This window comes from Vigna angularis, chromosome 1 (genome assembly GCF_016808095.1).
Source record: "Vigna angularis cultivar LongXiaoDou No.4 chromosome 1, ASM1680809v1, whole genome shotgun sequence".
Taxonomy (NCBI): domain Eukaryota; kingdom Viridiplantae; phylum Streptophyta; class Magnoliopsida; order Fabales; family Fabaceae; genus Vigna; species Vigna angularis.
Window position 1 is genome coordinate 30,916,076 of NC_068970.1, and position 25,684 is coordinate 30,941,759.

The 25,684-nt window shown below is 38.0% G+C and overlaps 2 protein-coding genes across 5 annotated transcripts; one reads left to right on the plus strand and one right to left on the minus strand.

Annotated features, from left to right (window-relative positions):
- Nucleotides 1–7,418: 7,418 nt before the first annotated feature.
- LOC108323027 (pentatricopeptide repeat-containing protein At2g03380, mitochondrial) lies at nt 7,419–10,269 on the plus strand. The gene has a single exon (XM_017555354.2). The coding sequence runs from the start codon at nt 7,419–7,421 to the stop codon at nt 9,519–9,521; it is 2,103 nt and encodes a 700-aa protein (XP_017410843.1). The 3' UTR covers nt 9,522–10,269.
- Nucleotides 10,270–10,611: 342 nt separating this feature from the next.
- LOC108323028 (uncharacterized) lies at nt 10,612–25,131 on the minus strand. Of its 4 annotated transcripts, none has more exons than XM_017555356.2 (15): nt 24,778–25,130; nt 24,116–24,476; nt 21,744–21,821; nt 21,445–21,500; nt 21,039–21,158; nt 20,852–20,922; nt 20,000–20,093; nt 19,642–19,845; nt 19,115–19,366; nt 12,762–12,870; nt 12,522–12,589; nt 11,600–11,669; nt 11,428–11,502; nt 11,260–11,351; nt 10,612–10,992 (listed from the first exon to the last, which is right to left on the minus strand). In XM_017555356.2, exons 2-15 carry the CDS (start codon nt 24,422–24,424, stop codon nt 10,917–10,919), a joined length of 1,674 nt encoding a protein of 557 aa, XP_017410845.1. In that variant the 5' UTR covers nt 24,425–24,476; nt 24,778–25,130; the 3' UTR covers nt 10,612–10,916. The 4 variants fall into 4 exon arrangements, with proteins under 4 accessions (XP_017410845.1, XP_017410844.1, XP_052733131.1 ...); XM_017555355.2 differs by having other exon boundaries at nt 24,116–24,481; XM_052877171.1 differs by lacking the exon at nt 24,778–25,130 and having other exon boundaries at nt 21,755–21,821; nt 24,116–24,256.
- Nucleotides 25,132–25,684: the final 553 nt, after the last annotated feature.

The following is a 25,684-nucleotide window of genomic DNA, read 5'->3' on the forward strand; positions in this document are numbered from 1 at the left end:
TCTCTACAAACAAATTGTAGGATCTCTCAGATACATTTGTAATAGCAGACCCGATATTAGCTATGGGGTTGGTTTGATCAGCAGGTTTATGGGTGATCCAAAGCAGACACACTTGATAACAACCAAACATATTCTGAGATATTTGAAAGGGACAACAGATCTCGGTCTTTTCTTTCCTAAAATGACAGCCAATGTTGAAGAAGCTCTAGAGGTATGGTGTGATTCTGATTGGTGTGGTGATAAGGTTGATAGGAGAAGCACATTCGGCTATTTGATCAAATACATGGGAGCACCAATTTCGTGGTACTCTAAGAAGCAAAACGTGGTTGCCCTCTCATCATGTGAAGCATAATATATCTCATCTGCAGAAACAGCCTGCCAATGTGTATGGTTGAAAACACTCTTTGATGAAATGAAGCTAAAGTGTAGGACTTCTAGTAGACAACAAAACTGCTATTAGTTTGTCCAAAAATCCAGTTTTTCATGGAAGGAGTAAACACATTGAAACAAAATTTCACTTTTTGAGAGATCAAGTCAGCAAAGGAAGGCTGGAGCTGATATATTGCCCTACTGAAGAGCAAATTGCTGATATCTTTACCAAAGCACTGAGACAAAACAGATTTGTAAAGTTAAGAAGCCTATTAGGTGTTAAGTCCTTTGAAAATTTGGATTAAGGGATTGTGTTGAGTTAATCCAAATATTCAATAACTGTATTAACTGTTAGTTAGCATTATTTTACTTTTCTATTGTTTATATACTCTTGTATACCTACGTCTTGGTTAATGAGAAATAGCTCTCAGTTTCTCAATCTCTCTATCATTCTATATTCTCTCTGCATCATTACCAATCCTTAACATTGCTTCTCAAGAAATCGTCGCACAGTTCCTAAATAAAAGGCATTTTAGCCTATGATTAATATATCATCCTTCAAGCATTTGCAAACAATTGTTAACTTGCAAGAGAATCATACTCTATATACTAGATGCATTCAGCAAGGATATGATATAAAAACCTGAGATCACACGAAATTATGCATTAAGGTATAATTAACATTTTAAAAAAAAAAGATGCACCCAGCATGTACTCTATTTTCCCACTCAAAGCTGCAACCGTTACCCCTATATTTAAACACTGATGAAATGATAATATAGAATATCAAATTCTGTAAATAGCAATGAGTTTGTAGACAAGTTACTTAAGATTGAACTGTAAAATAATTCTAGAGGGCTTGATTGATCCATCTCACAAACTTCTATTTATAAGAATAAATTGATACACAAGTACATGATAAATAGGGTAACCCTAGACACAATATAATCATGATAAATAGGGTAACCCTTGACACACTATAATGATGATAAAATAGGATAAATATCCTAACACTCTCCCTCAAGCTGGAGTATACAAATTGTATGTACCAAGCTTGGAACAAATAAACTCAATCCGAGGACCCCTTAATGACTTGGTCAATACATCTGCGAGTTGATCGTTTGACCCAATAAACTCAGTACATATTTCTTTGGTTAACAACTTTTCACGAACAAAATGACAATCAATTTCTATATGTTTAGTCCTCTCGTAAAACACTGGATTTAATGCAATGTGGAGAGCAGCTTGATTGTCGCAATACATCTTCATAGTATGGATGTCACAAAATTTAACCTCTTAAAGGAATTGTTTCACCCATATAAGTTCACATGTTAGTGATGCCATTGCCTTATACTCGGCTTCCGCGGTTGATCGAGCTACTACATTCTGTTTCTTACTTTTCCATGAAATAATGTTTCCTCCCAGAAAAACACAATATCCTGTAGTAAACCGTCTATCAATAGGTGAACCTGCCCAATCTGCATCACAATACCCAGAGACCTGAATGCTTCCTTTATCTTCATATAACAATCCTTGCCCGGGAGCCTTCTTTACATACCTTAGAATGCGAATGAGAGCATTCCAATGGTCAATACATGGAGCCTGCATGAACTGACTAACCACTCCAACTGCAAAGGATAGATCTGGCCTTGTAATAGTGAGATAAATCAGTTTTCCAACCAGCCTCTTATACCTCTCTAGATCGGAGAATAATTCACCTTCTTCTGTCCTTAATTTCTGGTTTGGGTCCATGGGACTGTCTATCGGTCTACAATCAATCATGCATGTTTCTTGTAATATATCAAGAGCATACTTCCTTTGGGAGATTACAACTCCATCTTTTGATTGCGCTACTTCAATGCCTAAGAAGTATTTGAGACTTCCAAGATCCTTGGTTTGAAAATGTCTACACAAGTACTTTTAGTTGAGATATTCCAACAGCATCATTTCCTGTAATGACAATATCATCAACATATACTATTAAGTAAACACATTTCCCGAGAGAAGAATGACAATAAAAAACTGAATGGTCTGCTTCACTGCGTTTTAGCCCAAATTTTTGAACAATGGAGCTAAACTTTCCAAACCAAGCACGCGGGGATTGCTTGAGGCCATATAGAGATCGATGCAATTTGCATACCATACCAGACTCCCCCTGAGCAACAAACCCAGGAGGTTGCTCCATATAAACTTCTTCCTCAAGATCACCATGTAGGAAGGCATTCTTGATATCCAATTGATGAAGTGGCCAGTGACGAATGGCTGCCATGGCAAAGAAGAGACGAATAGTAGTCATCTTGGCTACAGGAGAGAAAGTGTCACAATAATCAAGACCATAAACCTGAGTGTAACCTTTTGCAACAAGCCGAGCTTTGAGCCGATCAATTTCACCATCAGGGCCAACTTTAATTGCATACACCCATCGACAACCAACCGCCTTTTTTCCTGGGGGAAGGGGCACCAGCTCCCAAGTATTATTGTGGTCAAGAGCCTGCATTTCTGCAATCACAGCTTGTCGCCATCCAGGATGATCAAGTGCTTCTTTCACATTCTTGGGTATAACAACAGAGGACACTGAGGATAAAAGAGAAAAATAGGAGGGCGACAATCGATGATAGCTTAGAAAATTATAAATGGGATGAGGGTTTCGAGTGGAACGAGTACCTTTTCTGAGGGCAATAGGCCATGCTGAATCATTTGCACCAGGAGGTGTGGGAGGAGGTGACGAGGGAGAAGAATCTAAAGTAGGAGATTCACCATTGTCTTGGGGAGGTGGTCTATCCATTGGGGCCCTGTGTGGGATGATCTCAGTATGTGGAGAAACAGGTGTAGAAGGATTGTGATCAAGACTTGGAATGACAGAGATAGTAGAGCTATTTGACTCAGCCATTGGAATAGGAAGGACCTGTTGGAGGATAGAAACATCCTGAACCAATGGAGAGAAGTAAGGAGTCTGTTCAAAGAATGTGACATTGGCAGACATGTAATACTTCTTAGTTTCAGGAGAGTAACACCGATATCCTTTTTGAAGTCGAGAATAGCCTAAGAAGACACATTTGACAGCGCGAGCGGAGAGTTTGTCTAGACCTAAAGACATGTCATGAACAAAACATACACAGCCAAACACTCGGGGAGATGTATGAAAGAGAGGACATTAGGAAACAAAATGGAGAAAGGGACTTTATTATTAAGAGAGGAGGAGGGCATCCTATTAATAAGATAACATGCAGTTAAGATGGCATCCCCCAGTGATGGACAAGAATATGGGCACCAAGCAAAAGGGTACGAGCAATTTCAACCAAGTGTCTATTTTTTCGTTTTACTATACCATTTTGCTATGGTGTATGAGGACAAGTAGACTGATGTAAGATACCATGGGAACTCAAGATGGCAGAAAAAGAGGATGAGAAATACTCTTTTGCATTATCACTTCTTAATATTTTGATTACTTGACCAAATTGATTCTTGATTTCATTCAAAAAGGATGTAAAGATAGCTAACAATTCAGAACGATTTTTCATAAGATAAACTCAAGTACATCGTGAATATTCATCAATAAAGGTAACAAAATATCTAAAACCAAAGGAGGAGATACGACTAGGTCCCCATATATCAGAATGGATGATGGAAAAACTAGAATTACATATTGATTGAGACCTTTTAGGAAAGGAAGATCTAACATGTTTTCCTAATTGACATGACTCACATTCTAAGGTTTGGAGACCACTCAGTTCAGGACACATTTTTTTTAATTTGGACAAATGAGGATGGCCAAGTCGATCATGTAGCACTTTAGGATTAGGAGCAGCAACACAGGACACCCTTGGACGAGATCCAAAATGGTATAATCCGCCAGCTTCATATCCTTCTCCAATCTGTCTCCTCGAACCACGCTCTTGTATAACAAAAGATTTATGATCAAAGGTTATTGAACAATTTAACATTTTAGTCAATTGGCTTAAGGAAATTAAATTAAAAGGACAATTAGGGACAAAAAGGACTGAGTTGAGATTGAGGGAGGGAGATAAAGAAACATGACTGACTCCTTTGGAAGAAGTTTTAGATCCATTTGCAAGGGTTATGAAATGAGGTTTTTCTCGAAAGGAAATAGATGAGAACAAAGAGGTATTACCAGAAATGTGATCAGAAGCACCTGAGTCAATTACCCATGAATTGTGACCTTCCACAGATTGAGAAATGCAGGTTGTTGATGTATTGGGAGATTGAGATGGTTGTGCCAAGCTGTTAGACTTTAACCTTAAATACTCTTGATATTCATCCTCAGAAAACATAGAAGTGGAAGTTTCAGTCTTCGAAGTGGCAGTTTCAGTCTTCGAAATATTGGCGGTTTTGGAAGGGAAACCATGTAAGGAGTAGCAACTCTCTTGAGTATGACCCATCCTTTTACAATATGTGCATTGAGGACGTCCCCGACCTCCTCGTCCTCCTCCTCTAGTGCCACGTCCTCCTCTTCCTCGTGTGGCAACCATGATAGATGGTTCCACTAGTACATGCACTTCTTGAGTTTGAGGTACTAGGACACGCAGAAGGCGAGTGGTCAATGTTTCCATAGAGGGGACCTCATGACTAGTTAGAAGTTGATCTCTGAGATGATCAAAATCAGGATGTAGGGCACGAAGGATCAACACCATGTAAAATTTGTCTAGTTTCTTTTTTATATCCTCTAATGGATCTACTTCCAAAAACATCCTAAGTTCTTCGACAGCAGATTGGGCTTCAGCCATGAAGGACACCATATCATGGTCTGCCATTTTAAGAGATGCAAGCTTGTTCGTAGTGTCATAGAGATGTTGAATATCGTTGGCATAAATGCTTTGGGCTTTCTTCCAAAAGGAGTGACAAGTTTTGAAAGCCCTCAAAGATACAAGAAGTTTGGGTTCCACTGATTGCCATAACAGGGCACACAACTGGAAATCTACTTGTTTCCACTGATTAGCTTTTTCAGTAGGCACATGGCTTCCATCTCGCTCAAGGTGGTCATAATGCCCTTGGCCAAGGAACCACATCTCCACGGCAGCAGACCATGACAGATAATTTTTTCCATTTAGCTTCTCGGAGGTAATTGATGGACTTCCAGAGAAGGAAAGAGTACTGCCAGACGCCATTTTTGAAGAAGACAAATAGTACTAGCGAGGAACAAGAAAACCCTAAGGGTTTTAGATGAAGGAAACTGTGACAGTGATGGATGACGGTGGCCGGCAACGGCGGGCGGTGGCCGGCGGCGACGGTGGCCGGCGACGGACGACGGTGGCCGGCGACGGACAGCGGTGGCCGGCGACGGACAGCGGTGGCCGGCGACGGACAGCGGTGGCCGACGGTGGACAGTGGCCGGCGGCGGGCAGCGGCGGACGGTGGCGGGCGAAGAAGAACTGTGGCACCGGACAGATATATATTACAAGACAGAAACCAGAGCGGGATCGACCCGCTCTGATACCAACTTAAGATTGAACTGTAAAATAATTCTAGAGGGCTTGATTGATCTCTCTCACAATCTTCTATTTATAAGAATAAATTGATACACAAGTACATGATAAATACGATAACCCTAAACACAATATAATCAAGATAGGATAATCCTAGACACAATATAATCATGATAAATAGGATAACCCTTGACACACTATAATGATGATAAAATAGGATAAATATCCTAACAAAGTTGAAAAGAGCACATATTATGGCATTCTATCTTCCCCTTCCCTTCCACCAAATTTTAATTTCCCTTACTATCAAGCTGGCAACTCATTTTTTTGTATTTTGTCATTTGTGGCTTGATATGAAAAAAAACGAGGATATGTGAATGAATCCACATGTCTTAAGTACGCAAAGCTTGTTTCTTATAATAACTAGAGCCACAAATATATATATATATATATATATATATATATATATATATATATAGAATGCAAAATGTCAACAAAAGTATTATATGCTCTAAATTACAATATTTTCCTATATACAATATATTACATAATTACAATATTATTATCCGTGCTTCATTTACTTAATGTAAGGATGAAATGAAATGTAATAATAATTCCCACAAGTAATTTCGTTCTCAACTTCCCATGAGGTTTTCTAATAAATCATGCATCAACTCGCAACATCAAAAGAAATAAATTGAAAAAGTAAAATCATGACAAAAAAACTCACTTATAGCTACATGTGCAGCTGGTTCTCGGGGATAGTTCTTTGCCTCCGTATAAATACAACCCATAGCAATGCTACATAAATACAGGCCAAAAAGAAAGTAAGTTGTAGAATTTTGAAGAACATAACATCATGAAAACAGTAAATGCTGTACAAAAATCAACGACATAACGTTTTCGGGAGGGGAACCTTTGAAGTCCATTTTCAACAAGAAGCTCCAGGCAAGAACGATAGCAATGACTTCAAGCATTTTCTGCATCATTATGGTACTTAATCGCATACTTTGGTCCAACAGTGTGGATAATTTTCCCACAGGTAATTTATCAAAGAATAAAACATGGTATACAGATAATACAAGACAAGAGATTGCTAAGAAATTTGATTGGGTCAGAAACAAAGGGTATAAAGTAGAATGCATCCATATAATTTCTGGAGTAGGACATATGATAAACAGTTCTCAGATGTTACCAAATTCTAATCAAAATTATTGTACAAATCCAGACACCTATAACAAGAAAAGATATGGGTTGGGGTCATACAAACCTGGCAGGAAGGTCATATGCCTCGGTAACTTTAGCCATCCCTGTTCGACATCCACCCTGTACACAATACAGATGTATTAGTTCATATTCTCATGCATCTTTTATAGAATTCTTCTTCCCAATGATGAGATATTCCAAAGCTGCTTCTTACAAGTTTAAGAAATATTAAACCACGAAAATATAAAAAGACAACTAAAAACATAATAATAAATAAATGTGTAATTCAAGTCCCTACCTCGTATAACATTCAAACTTCCACATAGAGCACGTAATATAATTTTGGTAAATAAATATACTAAAGTCGCACATTCTTAGGCAAGAAAGTCCAGCTGCATCATGCAATCCAGGGCTTCAAGACTTCTTCTCGCTGCTTCAAAACCTCGTCTTCTACGGAGCTCCCTCCGTCACCACCACCACTACCATGAACAACCGCCACCGTTTCCTGCCACATTCTACCTCTCCCACCTCTGCACTAACCTGCAAAGTTTGCAGAAGTTGCACGCGTCCTTGGTGGTCCTCGGCCTCAGCGGCGAGCTCCTCCTCTCGACGAAGCTCGTCAGCCTCTACGGCTCCTTTGGCGTCCTCCACCGCGCCCGCGCACTCTTCGACCACCTCCCCTCCCGCGACCTCTACTCCTTCAAAGTCATGATCCGCTCCTACTTCCTCAACGACAACCACTCCGACGTCGTTTCAGTCTACCGCCTGATGCGGTACTCCCTCCATCCCACCCCTCACGACGACATCCTCTTCTCCGTCGTCCTCAAATCCTCCGCCGAAACACGTGACCTCCTCCAGGCCGCACTCACACACTGCCACGTCACCAAGTCCCTCCCTCCCGACAGCTTCCTCCTCACCTCCCTCGTCGATGCCTACGCCAAATGCGCCCTACTCTCTAACGCGCAACGCGCCTTCGACGAAATACCACACCGCGACGTCGTTTCCTGGACCTCAATGATCGTCGCTTACGTGCAAAACGACTGCGCTCGTGAAGGCCTAACCCTGTTCAACAGAATGCAAGAAGCCTTCGTCCCCGGCAATGAGTTTACAATGGGGAGCGTGGTCAGTGCCTGCACCAGCCTGGGGTGGTTGCACCAGGGAAAGTGGGTTCATGGGTTTGTTATCAAAAACGGAATTTCGGTTAATTCTTTCTTGACCACCTCGCTTTTGAATTTTTATGTCAAATGTGGGAGCGTTCGGGACGCACGTGCGGTGTTTGATGAAAGTCTCTCTTTTTCCGATCATCATCAGGATCTTTTTTCATGGACAGCTATGATTGTAGGGTATACTCAGAGAGGTTATCCTCGCTTAGCGATAGAGTTGTTCAAGAACGAGAAATGGGCAAGGCTTTTACCCAATTCTGTCACCGTTTCGAGTTTGTTATCTGCGTGTGGGCAACTACGTAGTTCTGCTATGGGGAAACTACTTCATTGTTTTGTAGTTAAGTGTGGATTGGAGGATCCTCCTGCGAGGAATGCTCTGGTTGATATGTATGCGAAATGTGGCCTTGTTTCAGATGCCCGTAACGTGTTTGAATCAATTGACAAGGATGTTGTGTCTTGGAACTCTATTATTTCTGGCTGTGCGCAGAGTGGTGAGGAGTGTGAGGCTCTGGAGCTTTTCAAGAGGATGAGATTGGAGTTGTTCTCGCCGGATGCGGTTACTGTGGTCGGTGTTCTCTCTGCGTGTGCTTCCCTTGGCGCGCTTCAGCTTGGTTGCTCTGTTCATGCCTTGTCGTTGAAGGATGGCTTGGTGTTGTCCAGCATATACGTTGGCACTGCTTTGCTGAATTTCTACGCAAAATGTGGGGATACGAAAGCGGCGAGGATGGTGTTTGATTCGATGGGCGAAAAGAATGTGGTGACGTGGGGTGCAATGATTGGTGGCTATGGAATACAGGGGGATGGAAATGGATCTCTTGTGCTGTTTAGGGAAATGTTGAAGGAGGAGCTTGAGCCTAATGAAGCGGTGTTTACAACTATATTAGCGGCTTGCAGTCATTCGGGAATGGTTGGAGAGGGGTCCAGGTTGTTTAATTTTATGTGTGAGGAGTTGAATTTTGTTCCATCCATGAAGCACTATGCGTGTATGGTTGATATGTTGGCGCGCTCTGGGAACCTTGAAGAGGCGTTTCATTTTATTGATAGAATGCCTGTTGAACCTGGTGTTAGTGTGTTTGGAGCTTTTCTCCATGGTTGTGGGCTTCATTCTAGATTTGATATGGGGGAAGTGGCTGTTAAGAGAATGTTGGAGTTGCACCCTGATGAAGCTTCTTACTACGTGCTTGTGTCAAACCTGTATGCTTCAGATGGGAGATGGGGCATGGTTAGCCAGGTGAGGGAGACGATAAAACAAAGAGGGTTAAACAAGGTCCCTGGCTGTAGTTCAGTGGAGATGGATCTCAACAATGACACTTGTGCCAAAATGGCAATACTTTGTTAGTCAGTCTTTGTGTAGTGATAAAGCAGAACTACTTGCTTCAACAAAACCTATAAACTTAATTCTTGGAAGATTGGAGATAGCCATTGGATATGAGAACCCAGGAGCTTAGGTGCTTGGTACTTGTAATTGATCCGATTCCGGTTGAAGTGAAAGTTAAATATTGTCGACAGATGCAACGAAACTCACTGGTGTCACCATTACACCCACACAGGAAACTGTTGAGGATGACCTTATGAGGTATGCAGTGGAGGCAAATATTGTCTTGTCATTTGCTTGCTGCTGCAATGTAGTGGATAATGTGATCAGTATTCTGCAGTGGTAAAATGATCTGGAGAGAAAGTATGGTAATTTGGGAGAATTAATATGGTGAAAATAGTGAGGACTCCTCGGTACGAATGTATAAGGTTGAGGCAATGACGTCGCCTGATTCTTTTTTCCATAACTTTAGAAATGTATGCTACAGTTAAGATTTGAAGATGAAAACAATGAAGACCAAAGAACTCATCGACAGTAGAAAAATACTTATAAAAAAAATTATGTAAAACAGTGCAGGAAGTTTGTAAGACTAATGATTGAATGTTGCGAATAGTTAGAATCTTTGTTCATAAATTAGTTTGTGTTTACAAGTAGTTGTTATTCTTATTCAAACTTGTAAAACATTACAAATCCGTCACCCAATGATTTTTACGATGTAATAAGTGGTTGTAACTTTGTTACTTGTACAGAACCTTGCCTACCCGACATTCATAAATGGATTAGACAGGCCTCATTACTTTGCTTTTAATCAGTATCTCAAGTAATCTTGATCGATCACTGATAGCCTTCTAAATAAACTGTATATTTCATTTCCTTTAATAGAGGGAGAGGAAATAGCATAATGGTACCTCTTGATTCGAAGATCCTGGACTTGCATAAACATGGTACATATATGAAGACATTATGACAATTAATGAATACTTGATTATACCAATAATTTATTGACCTAACCTAGTACTAAAAAGCCAGAAGTATGCGATAATTTCTCTAGGAGATAACAAAATATAATTGAGACGTTCAAGTTCATAGTCACCAGATAACTAAAGCCCAATGATGCAATGAGGAACCAAAGCCTAATTTTATTCAATATATCACCCTTGAAATGTACAAATAATCCAAGAAATTCAACCAATTAGCTTCCACGGTCAATCACAAATACATACAAGGGAACTCGAACTCTTCCCAAAAGTTCGGAACATAAAACAAGGAATGCTTCCATAAACATTTCTCCCTATTAATAACGACAATAAGGGCGAGACAAATAATGAAGAAACTGCAGTGAACTTCTTTATCCACTAAATGATAAGCACATGAGTTGCAGTGAACTTCTTTATCCACTAAATGATAAGCACATGAGTCTCACGGTCTGTTATACACATATTTTGTTCTGGGATCCACAATGAGACCCGTTCCTCCATTTACCTCCAAATCATGCCTACATGAAGTATGAAACAAATTAGTGCCAGCCTATGATCTAAACTACATTTACTAAAAGGAAATAGATACAAGAAAAAACACTTGATGCACAAATAGGGCAAAAGAATCCTGTGAGGATACTTTGTAACATAGGGCATCATTCCGACATGCTAGAATGTTCCAATTCTAAATACTTTTAGAAGACATATTGAAAATGGTTATTGTACAAAATAACAATGTGAAAAGAAAAAGTAAAGATGCTCCACGCCAAAACTAAACACTCAACTGAAACACAAAATCTGGAATGGTCAACTGTTCACGAGGTACATATCTGAACAGCTGCAGAAGTCTATCAACATATACCACTTTCTTCCAAACCTGAAAGTTATATTTTAGTAATAAATATACAAACACACGAGGTCATAAAATATGTTTATAGGTTCCACTGCTTTACCACATTGTCCACAAACAACTGAAGCCCAAATACGGCTGCTTTTAGTCCGAAAGTTGGGTGAAGGACATATATTGCCTACACTCGTCATAATAAGAAATTCGAGAACTTTTAGGACAGCAGGAATAGTTCGTAAGAGTAAAAAATAAAAAAATGACAAGTAAACCATGTTTACATGCAGGTTGCGCTGGTGCTTCCTACCAAGTATTTGTTGCAATCTTCTCATCCAACCCAGGTCTGGCTGTCTAATTATATCAAAACAGTGGAGGAAAAAAGTAAAACTCAACTGCCAACAAAACCAAAAAAAAAGAGTATTGCACAGCAATCAGGAGCAACCAGTAACGACACTTTTACAATTCACAAAGCAACGAACTAATGTAACATACTCTTAAGCCACCTTCAAAATGTACTATCTTAAATTCAGTATGCTTCACTCCAGTAGCACAACCATGTGTTCGTTTTAACACAATTTATCCAAAAACACCTTTGTCTCTCTTAAGTGATGCTCTTCATAAAAGCAAACCACTCAAACAGTAATATCTTCCATCAGCAGGCAATAGATTTTAACAGATATAACATCCTCGGCAAAGTAGCATATACTTAAATCACATTGAATAAAACCAAAGGGTTGCTCAATATTAATAACAAAGGTACAAACTACAAGTAGTAAGTGGCTTTATGATTCTATGCCTCGCATGGACAAATCCAATGGCCAAGCACGTGTTTCCTACAAATATGCACTACCAATACAATGTAAATAGTTTGGTAACCAAATTACTATTCCATATGGATAACACAAACGTTCAAACAATTTTTCCATATCTCGACTGCTGAATTTTCAGATTTCCCTTTACCTGGTTGAATAAAATGAGTGGATTACCAATTAACAAAAATTATGTATACGAAAACTATTGCAATTAATTTGAACAGTAAACACATAATTCAAAAAATAATTGAGTTAGCAATGAAAGTATAATCTGCTCATTCCACTTGAACGTTCCTAAAATATTTATCAATGATTCGCTTATAAACCTATATTTCATAGGAAAATAATAAATCAATGAGAACATCCTAGAATTCAAACATTAAATACTTACATCTGCAAAGATGCAGCAGAATGGAAATACACAACGGAAAAAGGCTTCTGTATTAAAGGCTCAAACTCCTGAAATTTAACACCAAGAAAACAAAGGAGAAGAAAGATTGAGATTAGAACTTACGCATATAAATCTGTTTTGACTTCAATAGAAGTATGCATTGCCCAAATATTTACAATGGCGAATCTAAAGCTTGACACCAGAATAAAGTGTCCAGTGGCAAGGTATAGCCAGACTAACCTTTACCACATGGAGCACAAACCGCTCCAGATCAAGACACCTGAGTAAAAAGTGGGCCCCTACAACAACCACGACAGGATGGCCCTCACTGTCTACCCCTCCACGATAGCTGAAAAACAGATATATCTCACACATTAATCACAAATATCATTTTTTTTATCAGCGTCACAAATGTTGTATAAATAATAGAACCTTGAAAGATCAATCGGAACACATATATGAACCATTCACATTGAATATGAGTAAAGATGTAAGGAATTTCCAAAACACAACTCCATTGTGATTTCAATTATCATTGAATCATGTTCGAAGTAGAACCATATTAATGTTCCAATTTCCTATGTCCCACTAGACCTTGACTTGTATGTACGCAGATTCCAGCCATATGATCCATGCCTATGGTTTGATTAGTTAACAACTATTGTGACTCTCTACTTTGCAGTTTTTGGGCATTCCCTTCCCATTTTGCAGCACCTCCACCTTGATCTCACAATCATCTTGTCATAGAGGATGCGTCAGGGACCTAGCAACAAGAGTTGCCCTCACTACAACTATTGTACCTATTGTGGTCATATTATTGAAGCATAATGTTGCATCAATGTAAGGGAACAACAAAAGACAAATAATGTTACCCAATCCATCAAAATTGTCCAACATGCAGACATTACTATTTCGACCATTGAGTATCATGATTTCCTCCAGTTTTGGGCAACCCAACATCAAGCTTCTTTTAGGTTAGAAGGAGCCACTACAACACCCAGGAAGATATCATAGACTTGTAGACTTGAATACCACATTGTCACCATCACCTTTGAAATCAATGTGGTAAGCCAGTTCCTCAATGTCCCTCATAATAGCCATTGGGATGTTGTCATGTGCGTACTCAAATTAAAAATGCACCAGATTGCAGACTCATGTGAACACAAAAGGTAATGCCACGATTGTTTGTTTCATTGATTCTAATTGGGCATGATCACCATTCGACAAGAGATCTCCTTTGGCTATTGCGTTCTTCTCAAGGGGGTTTTGTTCTCATTGAGAAAAGCAAGAAGCAAAATACAGTTGCTAGATCCATTGTCGCAGCTAACTATCATATCATGGCAAAAACTACATGTGAAATTACATGGCTTAAGCAACTTCTCTAACTATTAGAAAGTGAGTTTATGCCTAACTCATCCCCACAAAACCGGCTTGTAAGGTGAGGTTTGTACCTCACTTATATATTATCATTTGGCCTTATCTCTAGTCGATGTGGGACTTCCAACACACCCCCTTCACGCCGAGGTATAGACATCTCGTGCGTGATAGTAGAAATTGGGTGGTCCGATAGCGGCCCGATTGCGGGTGGAAGAGAAGAATAGAATGCCCACTTAGAATAGGGTAACCCTTGACACACTATAATGATGATAAAATAGGATAAATATCCTAACACTCCCCCTCAAGCTGGAGCATACAAATTATATGTACCAAGCTTGGAACAAATAAACTCAATCCGAGGACCCCTTAATGACTTTGTCAATACATCTGCGAGTTGATCGTTTGACCCAATAAACTCAGTACATATTTCTTTGGTCAACAACTTTTCACGAGCAAAATGACAATCGATTTCTATATGTTTAGTCCTCTCGTGAAACACTGGATTTGATGCAATGTGGAGAGCAGCTTGATTGTCGCAATACATCTTCATAGTATGGATGTCACAAAATTTAATCTCTTGAAGGAATTGTTTCACCCATATAAGTTCACATGTTAGTGATGCCATTGCCCTATACTCGGCTTCCGCGGTTGATCGAGCTACTACATTTTGTTTCTTACTTTTCCATGAAATAATGTTTCCTCCCAGAAAAACACAATATCCTGTTGTAGACCGTCTATCAATAGGTGAACCTGCCCAATCTGCATCACAATACCCAGAGACATGAATGCTTCCTTTATCTTCATATAACAATCCTTGCCCGGGAGCCTTCTTTACATACCTTAGAATGCGAATGAGAGCATTCCAATGGTCAACACATGGAGCCTGCATGAACTGACTAACCACTCCAACTGCAAAGGATAGATCTGGCCTTGTAATAGTGAGATAAATCAGTTTGCCAACCAGCCTCCTATACCTCTCTAGATCGGAGAATAATTCACCTTCTTCTGTCCTTAATTTCTGGTTTGGGTCCATGGGACTGTCTACCGGTCTACAATCAATCATGCCTGTTTCTTGTAATATATCAAGAGCATACTTCCTTTGGGAGATTACAACTCCATCTTTTGATTGCGCTACTTCAATGCCTAAGAAGTATTTGAGACTTCCAAGATCCTTGGTTGGAAAATGTCTACACAAGTACTCTTTTAGTTGAGATATTCCAACAACATCATTTCCTGTAATGACAATATCATCAACATATACTATTAAGTAAACACATTTTCCGAGAGAAGAATGACAATAAAAAACTGAATGGTCTGCTTCACTGCGTTTTAGCCCAAATTTTTGAACAATGGAGCTAAACTTTCCAAACCAAGCACGTGGGGATTGCTTGAGGCCATATAGAGATCGATGCAATTTGCATACCATACCAGACTCCCCCTAAGCAACAAACCCAGGAGGTTGCTCCATATAAACTTCTTCCTCAAGATCACCATGTAGGAAGGCATTCTTGATATCCAATTGATGAAGTGTCCAGTGACGAATGGCTGCCATGGCAAAGAAGAGACGAATAGTAGTCATCTTGGCTACAGGAGAGAAAGTGTCACAATAATCAAGACCATAAACCTGAGTGTAACCTTTTGCAACAAGCCGAGCTTTGAGCCGATCAATTTCACCATCAGGGCCAACTTTAACTGCATACACCCATCGACAACCAACCGCCTTTTTGCCTGGGGGAAGGGGCACCAGCTCCCAAGTATTACTGTGGTCAAGAGCCTGCATTTCTGCAATCATAGCTTGTCGCCATCCAGGATGATCAAGTGCTTCTTTCACATTCTTGGGTATAACAACAGAGGACACTGAGGATAAAAGAGAAAAATAGGAGGGCGACAATCGATGATAGCTTAGAAAATTATAAATGGGATGAGGGTTCCGAGTGGAACGAGTACCTTTTCTGAGGGCAATAGGCCATGCTGAATCATTTGCACCAGGAGGTGTGGGAGGAGGTGACGAGGGAGAAGAAGTAGGAGATTCACCATTGTCTTGGGGAGGTGGACTATCCATTGGGGCCCTGTGTGGGATGATCTCAGTATGTGGAGGAACAGGTGTAGAAGGATTGTGATCAAGAGTTCGAATGACAGAGACAGTGGAGCTATTTGACTCAGCCATTGGAATAGGAAGGACCTGCTGGAGGAAAGAAACATCCTGAACAGATGGAGAGAAGTAAGGAGTCTGTTCAAAGAATGTGACATTGGCAGACATGTAATACTTCTTAGTTTCAGGAGAGTAACACCGATATCCTTTTTGAAGTCGAGAATAGCCTAAGAAGACACATTTGAGAGCGCGAGCGGAGAGTTTGTCTAGACCTGAAGACATGTCATGAACAAAACATACACAGCCAAACACTCGGGGAGATGTATGAAAGAGAGGATCATTAGGAAACAAAATGGAGAAAGGGACTTTATTATCAAGAGAGGAGGAGGGCATCCTATTAATTAGATAACATGCAGTTAAGATGGCATCCCCCAGTGATGGACAGGAATATGGGCACCAAGCAAAAGGGTACGAGCAGTTTCAACCAAGTGTCTATTTTTTCGTTCTGCTATACCATTTTGCTGTGGTGTATGAGGACAAGTAGACTGATGTAAGATACCATGGGAACTTAAGATGGCAGAAAAGGAGGATGAGAAATACTCTTTTGCATTATCACTTCTTAATATTTTGATTACTTGACCAAATTGATTCTTGATTTCATTCAAAAAGGATGTAAAGATAGCTAACAATTCAGAACGATTTTTCATAAGATAAACCCAAGTACATCTTGAATATTCATCAATAAAGGTAACAAAATATCTAAAACCAAAGGAGGAGATACGACTAGGTCCCCATATATCAGAATGGATGATGGAAAAACTAGAATTACATATTGATTGAGACCTTTTAGGAAAGGAAGATCTAACATGTTTTCCCAATTGACATGACTCACATTCTAAGGTTTGGAGACCACTAAGTTCAGGACACATCTTTTTTAATTTGGACAAATGAGGATGGCCAAGTCGATCATGTAGCACTTTAGGATTAGGAGTAGCAACACAAGACACCCTTGGACGAGATCCAAAATGGTATAATCCGCCAGCTTCATATCCTTCTCCAATCTGTCTTCCCGAACCACACTCCTGTATAACAAAAGATTTATGATCAAAGGTTATTGAACAATTTAACATTTTAGTCAACTGGCTTAAGGAAATTAAATTAAAAGGACAATTAGGGACAAAAAGGACTGAGTTGAGATTGAGAGAGGGAGACAAAGAAACATGACCGACTCCTTTGGAAGAAGTTTTAGATCCATTTGCAAGGGTTATGAAATGAGGTTTTTCTCGAAAGGAAATAGTTGAGAACAAAGAGGTATTACCAGAAATGTGATCAGAAGCACCTGAGTCAATTACCCATGAATTTTGACATTCCATAGATTGAGAAACGCAAGCTATTGATGTACTGGGAGATTGAGATGGTTGTGCCAAGGTGTTAGACTTTAACCTTAAATACTCTTGATATTCATCCTCAGAAAACATAGAAGTGGAGGACCATGATAGATAATTTTTTCCATTTAGCTTCTCGGAGGTAATTGATGGACTTCCAGAAAAGGAAAGAGTACTGCCAGACGCCATTTCTGAAGAAGACGAATAGTACTAATTTGGAACAAGAAAACCCTAAGGGTTTAGACAAAGGAAACTGTGACAGTGATGGACGACGGTGGCCGGCAACGGCGGGCGGTGGCCGGCGGCGACGGTGGCCGAACGGTGGCCGGACAGTGGCCGGCGACGGACGGTGGTGGCCGACGGTTGACGGTGGCCAGCGGTGGGCAGCGGCGGACAGTGGCGGGCAGCGCCGGACAGATATATATTACGAGATAGAAACCAAAGCGGGATCGACCCGCTCTGATACCAACTTAAGATTCAAACTGCAAAATAATTCTAGAGGGCTTAATTGATCCCTCTCACAATCTTCTATTTATAAGAATAAATTGATACACAAGTACATGATAAATAGGGTAACCCTAGACACAATATAATCATGATAAATAGGGTAATCCTAGACATAATATAATCATGATAAATAGGGTAACCCTTGACACACTATAATGATGATAAAATAAGATAAATATCCTAACACTAACAACTACAATTTGGAGAAATTCATGGAATAAAGCTTATTTGTGACAATCAAGATGCCCTTCACATTGCATCAAATTGAGTCTTCTATGAGTGAGATAAACACAGATAGCTTGTCATGTTGCTAGAGAAAGTGTTCTCAGGAGAAATCACCACCAACTTTGTTAGCTCCAATTACCAATTGACTAATATTTTCATAAAACTTCTCAATGGATTTCATGTCGATTGTATTTGTAACGAACTCATTGCTCATGAGGGGGGAGATAAAATTATTGCATCATTATTATTCCTTATAGAGAAATGTATGAGCTCATTACACAATACCTATAAATCTTCTTATTAAATCTTTGTCCAGCAGCATTCTTTTATTTTCTCTCTTCAAAAGACTTGCTATTCTTACAGAACATTCTGACTATTAAATATTAATACATTTGATAGGGATTAACAAACCCTGAGAATAATAATATTGAAAAACCTTTACAACTTACTGATATGAACCAAACAACATTGGAATCAGAAACAAAAGGAAAGTATTAATAAATAGAGACTACACTAAAAATATGCAGCCCTTAACAAACACCCTATGTCTGCAGCTACCAGTCCTCTAGCAGGAGCCTTCTAACATCCTTGCACCAAAATTCTCCGCTTCATCCAAATACCTCCCCTCCTCTATTCCCCTTCCATCTCTCCAATAGGCTAGAGTACCCCTCCCAACAAAAGACTTGCCACCAGTCCATTGTGTTATTACATCCATCATATTTTGCCCCAACCAAATCCCTTTGTTAATTATTCCTTCATTGCCCTACTATTCTCCATATTACCATCTTGTCCCAATTCCTCCCTTTTTCTTGACTCCAGTTACTTTTGGTCTAGTAGAATCGCAATTAGCTGTTTGATGAAGAGGCCAAAAAGGATGAAAGAAATTTTATAACCTTGAAGTTAAATTATTTAGCAAAAACCAACAAATAAAGCACCACAAATAATATTATAATATTATACCTATGAGCATGCATGCAAAATAGATGATTCAATTGATGGATACTTACACAATTTTCATTTCAGCAATTTCAGAAAGATTTAAAGAATTTGCTTTAGAAAGGTATCGAGAGTGTAGAGAATATTCTTCAGCGGCAGACAAAGTAGGTCCACCAAGGTTGCCATATCCAAGCAATTTAGCACAATTCCAGCCTCTCTGTGCTTCAGCAGTTTTCTCCCACTGCTCCATACGCCTTAGATCAGGGTCTTTAATCATGGACATGAAGGCAGGGTCCAAAAATGAATCTAAATATGACGAATTCCTACAAAAGCCACATGGATCAGGAAAATTCTACCAGATATAAGATTAAAAAATGGATTGTTTTCTATTTAATCAAATACATTAAAAACTCTCAAGCAATTACAATTATGTGCAGTCAAACAAATTTAAATATATCAGAAAATGTTAACCATATTTTGTTTCAATAATATCACATATAGTAGGATTGATAATGCTCATCCTAGTTTTCTTTTTTCCATAAGAAACACAAAAATCAAAGTATTAAAAAAGCTATAAAATAGGAAAATTATTACTGACCTGCTAGCCAAGCCAACGTCACTAACAGGAAGATCAATTGCAAATTCAGGTGGTCTGGAAACACTCCTTTTGGGCAAAGCCTTTATTCTGATTTTACGCTCTGCCATGATTATCTCACCATTTTCATCCCCAACGTCAGCAGGAAGTTTAGTTAAAGCAACCTGCTCCTCATGTTTATCACGAGGAAAGTACAGTGGAAGCAACCTTCATGAATAAAACAAAAGGTATAAATAATTAATACAAACTCTAAAGGCTAGCTGAAAAAGAAAATCAACCAAACTTATTTATCAATAGTAAGTTCAGGTTTCTAAAAACAATGCAGGTATAAAGATCAAAACAAAAGAAATGCATAAATTACCTTTTATATATTTCAGTATCAGTTGTGCTCACGGTGCAAAAGACAACAGCTGTTACATTGTTTTTCTGCTTCTCAAGAAATCGTCGCACAGTTCCTAAATAAAAGGCATTTTAGCCTAAGATTAATATATCATCCTTCAAGCATTTGCAAACAATTGTTAACTTGCCAGAGAATCATACTCTATATACTAGATGCATTCAGCAAGGATATGATATAAAAACCTGAGATCACATGAAATTATGCATTAAGGTATAATTAACATTTATAAAAAAAAAAAAAATTAAAAATAAAAAGATGCACCCAGCATGTACTCTATTTTCCCACTCAAAGCTGCGACTGTTACCCCTATATTTAAACTCATCATGAAATGATAATATAAAATATCAAATTCTGTAAACGGCAATGAATTGATAGACAAGTTGAAGAGAGCACATACTTTGGCATTCTATCTTCCCCTTCCCTTCCACCAAATTTTAATTTCCCTTACTTACTATCAAGCTGGCAACTCATTTTTCTGAATTTTGGTATTTGTGGCTTGAGATGAAGAAAAACGAGATGTGTGAATGAATCCACATGCCTTAAGTACACAGCAAAGGTTCTTACTTATAATAACTAGAGCCATAAATATAGTGCAAAATGTCAACAAAAGTATATTATTCCCCTAATTACAATATTTCCCTAAGTGCTTCATTTACTTTATGTAAGGATGAAATGAAACAACATGTAATAATCATTCCCAAAAGTAATTTCGCTCTCAACTTCCCATGAGGTTTCCTAAAAACTCATGCATCAGCTCACAACATCAAAAGAAATAAATTGAAAAGGTAAAATCATGACATCATAAAACCTCACTTATAGCTACATGTGCAGCTGGTTCTCGGGGATAGTTCTTTGCTTCCGTATATATACAACCCATAGCAATGCTACATAAATACAGACCAAAAGGAAAATAAGTCATAGAATTTAGAATAACATGACATTATGAAAATAGTAAATGCTGTACAAAAATAAACGACATAACGTTTTGGGGGAGGGGAACCTTTGAAGTCCATTTTCAACCAGAAGCTCCAGGCAAGCACGATAGCAATGACTTAAAGCATTCTCTGCAGCATTATGGTACTTAATAGCATACTTTGGGCCAACAGTGTGGATAATTTTCCTGCAGGTAATTTATCAAAGAATAAAACATGATATACAAATAATACAAGACAAGAGATTGCTAAGAAATTTGATTGGGTCAGTAACAAGGGGTATAAAGTAGAATGCATCCATATAATTCTTTTCTGGAGTAGGACATATGATTAACAGTTCTCAGATATTACCAAATTCTAAGATCCAAATCCAGATGAAAAAAGCACAGTATTCAACATCAAAATTATTGTACAAATCCAGTAAAACGGGACACCTTTAACAAGCAAAAGATATGGGCTAGGGGTCATACAAACCTTGCAGGAAGGTCATATGCCTTGGTAACTTTAGCCATCCCTGTTCGACATCCACCCTGTACACAATACAGATGTATTAGTTCATATTCCCAAACATCTTTTACGGAATTCTTCTTCCAATGATGAGGATATTCCAAAGCTGCTTCTTACAAGTTTAAGAAATATTAAACCACAAAAATATAAAAAGACAACTAAAAACATAATAATAAATAAATGTATAATTCAAGTCCCTAGCCTAGGTCATATAACATTGAACTTCAACATAGAGCACATAATATAATTTTGGTAAATAAATATACCAAAGTCGCACATTCTTCTGCAAGATCAGGTCCAGCTGCATCATGCAATCCAGGGCTGCTGTGTGCTTCATCCATATTCTGTTCATGACAAGAAATAAAAACCAGATAAGAATTTAAGAAAGAAGATATAATTAACTCCATTTCATTTATGGGTGATCAGTTCTATTTAATAACCAGTGTTGCCAATAGTGATTTGTGAAAATTCACAAAAAGGTCAAAATCCACTTTATAATATGGCAGATAGTGTCACCGGCAAATAGCAGTAGCCGCATGGCAGCTGAAATGTAATATATATATATATATATATATATATATATATATATATATGACAATGGAATATTTAAAAGATTTATGAAAATTCACAAAAAGGTCAGTATATATTACATTTCAGCTGTCATGCGGCTACTGCTATTTTCCGGTGACACTATCTGCCATATATATAAATATATATATATATATATATATATATATATATATATATATATATATATATATATATATATATTTATATTTGTATATGACAATGGAATATTTAAAAGATTAAATCCAACTCAATCATGTTCAGAAGCAAGGAATGGAATGTGCAAAATAAAGAGACTATAGTGGGGAAAGTAAGAGGCATCTGCGAACCTATAGGGTGTTTCTTTAGTTCATAATTGCAGCCCAATGATTAAATAAACAGTAGATTCCTTTCATGCCTTGAGAACACAAAATGCAATCAATAATGCTTTTATTCAGTAATTAGGATGTTTGTTGGTAAGAGCCAGATGAAGAATTATTGTCATATGTAGGTACATTCTGAGATGTGGGATAAAATATTTAAAACTACAAGAGTGTGTTAAAGACTGTAATGAACTAGTAAAGAAATGAATGATGAAAAGATGAAAGAATGTATAATGCTCATCAGAATCAAAGGTGCCCAAAGAGAGAAATAAATGCGTAAACTATCCAGGACTTTAAGATCCAGGCCTCTCCCCATATCAGTTCCAACTACTGAACTTACTAGTTCCCCTCTAACCTCTCATTTTTTATAACTCTTTAACAACCCTGACTTTACACATAAGCTTCTGATACACAAACTGGGTAGCGCTCATCTAATGCTTATTCCTAATCCTTCTATTATATACATTCTTAATTGGGGGGTCTAACAAACTCTCCACAAGTGACAATGAATGTTAGAATATAATGCAATTCCTAGTTGCAATCAACCACAGATAGCAACAAGTGGGATGAGAAAAATAAAAAATTCAACATTTGTCACAATTCATCATGATTTTATTGCCTAATATCTGAACAAATTTATACAGACAAAATTACAAGTGTTCAATTTGACTTTATCAGCGATATAATCTTAGCTAACCTACAGTGTTAGTGATTCTAAACCTTAAAAATATCAGAACTTAAACACGGACTTTTAAATTTACAACAAATGTGGAGTAAATGGCTGAATAACAGGATATTATGCGACAACAAAGTCTTCTCCCACTAGACTAAATCAGCTAGCTACATAAACCAAATGATGCCACAGTGTTCTATCATAAACTAAATCCTTGATCTGTCCATTTAGATGTAAGACCTTTCTATGATTTCCATGTAGGTGCTTCCAGCAGCTACTTACCCATCTCAACTAGTTGTCTGTTTGCAGCACAAGGGAGAGATAAGCCGTAGGGTGAGGAGGCTTAAGTGTGTATTGGGAAATTGTGATTGGATTGAGGATATTGGCAGGTGGTGGGAAATTTGCAAGAGTGAGAGAATTTAAGTGGGAAAAATTTTGGTGATATGATGGGTGGAGGAAAATTGAAGGGGAAAGGAGAAAAGAATAAAAGACGGAAAAGTCAAATAATTTAAAAAAGCTTTTGAAAAGCTAAAACCTGTAAGAGGGAGAATTCTGTATTGTGAACAGTATACTTTATTATAAAATTCTTATATTTACTTATTATACTAACTATAACAGTTATACTGACAGCACAGGTATACTAATTAAAATACAGAGTTTTCTTTTCTCTGAACAGTTTGGGTGGTAATGGTGGCTATTCCTGGGTTTCTTATACATCGTCTATCTCTGTTACGCCTTGATCTTGTTACGCCTTGATCTTGCACCGAAAAGATTGTAAAGAACTCGAAACCAAGATGATGGAAAAAGAGAGGATCGAAGAAATCGAGTTCCACTATTCAGCCAATAGGAAAGTTTTATAATTTTATAATAAATTTATTATATCCAGCCTTCACAATTCTAGCAAATGAGAATGAGTTCTATCACGAGGTTCCACATATCATAGTGCCAAGATAGAAAACACCAACCTACAAAAGTTATATTAACGAAGGAAACCTTGAACAACACAACAATACTAAAAGAGCTAGATAGTGCTCACCTCGTTTGTTGAATTTACCACTGCATCCACTTCAAGACTCCAGGGATTCCCCCTCCACAAATATATCTTTGAATTGACTTCACTATCAACAGGGAATTTTGACACCGACTCACTGCCATCACCACTTTCTGCTCCCAAGGGCAACGCTAGAGGATCAGGAAAATGTGAACCAGAGAATGAAGTTTCAAGCCCCAAGGACTGATCAGCATCATTCCATCGCGGAACTTGATCTAATGCGACAGAAGAGTCTCCACTGTCAGTAGGCAATCCACCCCTCGGTGTGGCAGAGGTAGCCACAGGCATATACATTGCAGGGACTACGGTCTACAGCACCAATCCCTCTGCTGAGCTTTCACAATCACTAAGCTACATAAACAACATTCAAAATTCAGCTGTCATGAATAACCTTATCTGATATAATCCACAACTACTGATAAGTAACCAGAAATATGATCAAGAGATTCTATTCGCAACACTATCACCAACCCCAAGTTTCATTTCAAACATAAAACCACCAAAAGCATATTCCAGATTAAATTTTAAAGAATACCCCTGAATCATCACCTCGTAGATTTCTCAAATTGTAAAGTACCACACAAACGAAAATTAGTAATACTCAAGAACCCTAATTTGGAATTTGAGGAGAGAGAAAAAAGTGAAACCTGGAATTGACGAGGGGAATCTGCAGCTGGGATTACGGAGAATGGAAAAAGCCCCAAACCTTAATTTTGTTTGGGACAAATGAGAAATCCAAGGATTATGATTGGTGGTGGGTTTACAAATGCAAAAGCTTATGTTTTTTACTCCAAAAGGAAAACAAGAGTAAAATATAATGCTTGATTTGTCTGTTTGTGAAACATTGCGTCTCCGTAATTGAGATCCAAGTGAGGCTGACGCCAAACTGAGAATGAATGCACTTAAATTTGTGAAAAAATTCAGTCAGAGAAGAAAGAGGATGAATAATTTTTTGTTATTCATCCTCTTTTCTTTCTGCTGATTTCTGCTTAGTTTTTTAAATCTGTTTTCAAATTTCAGAATATAACAACAATTCCTCACTCCACAATCTAATTTTAAAGAGAATTACAAAAAAGAATACAAATATTAAATAATTAGTAAGAACTGATAAAAATATTTTATGGATTCATTATTTTATAGCTTATAATGGTTTAAATTTTTAATTACACATTTTCTCAAAACTGAGCATAAATAATTTTATAAACAAATACAAATATTAGGGATACTGTAGCTGTATGAATAAAGATGTATACATGTACAAATTTAATTTTAATTGAATTGAATAGGATTTTGATGTGATCTAAAAAATATATATTTTTCAAACTTTTACTCCATATTCAATTTTTTAATCAGTTTTTCCAGATTTTTATTTTAATGCACAGGTTAATAAAAACCTCTAGCTGATAAAATAAAAATAAAAAATCAATTAAATTATAATTAATATTATTCTTAAGATAATTATCATAAAAATCAATATTTTTTATGGAGGAAATTAGAATTGCAACCTGTCTTTGGGTAAATTATCCTCAGCAACTCTTATCTATGTTGCTTGAT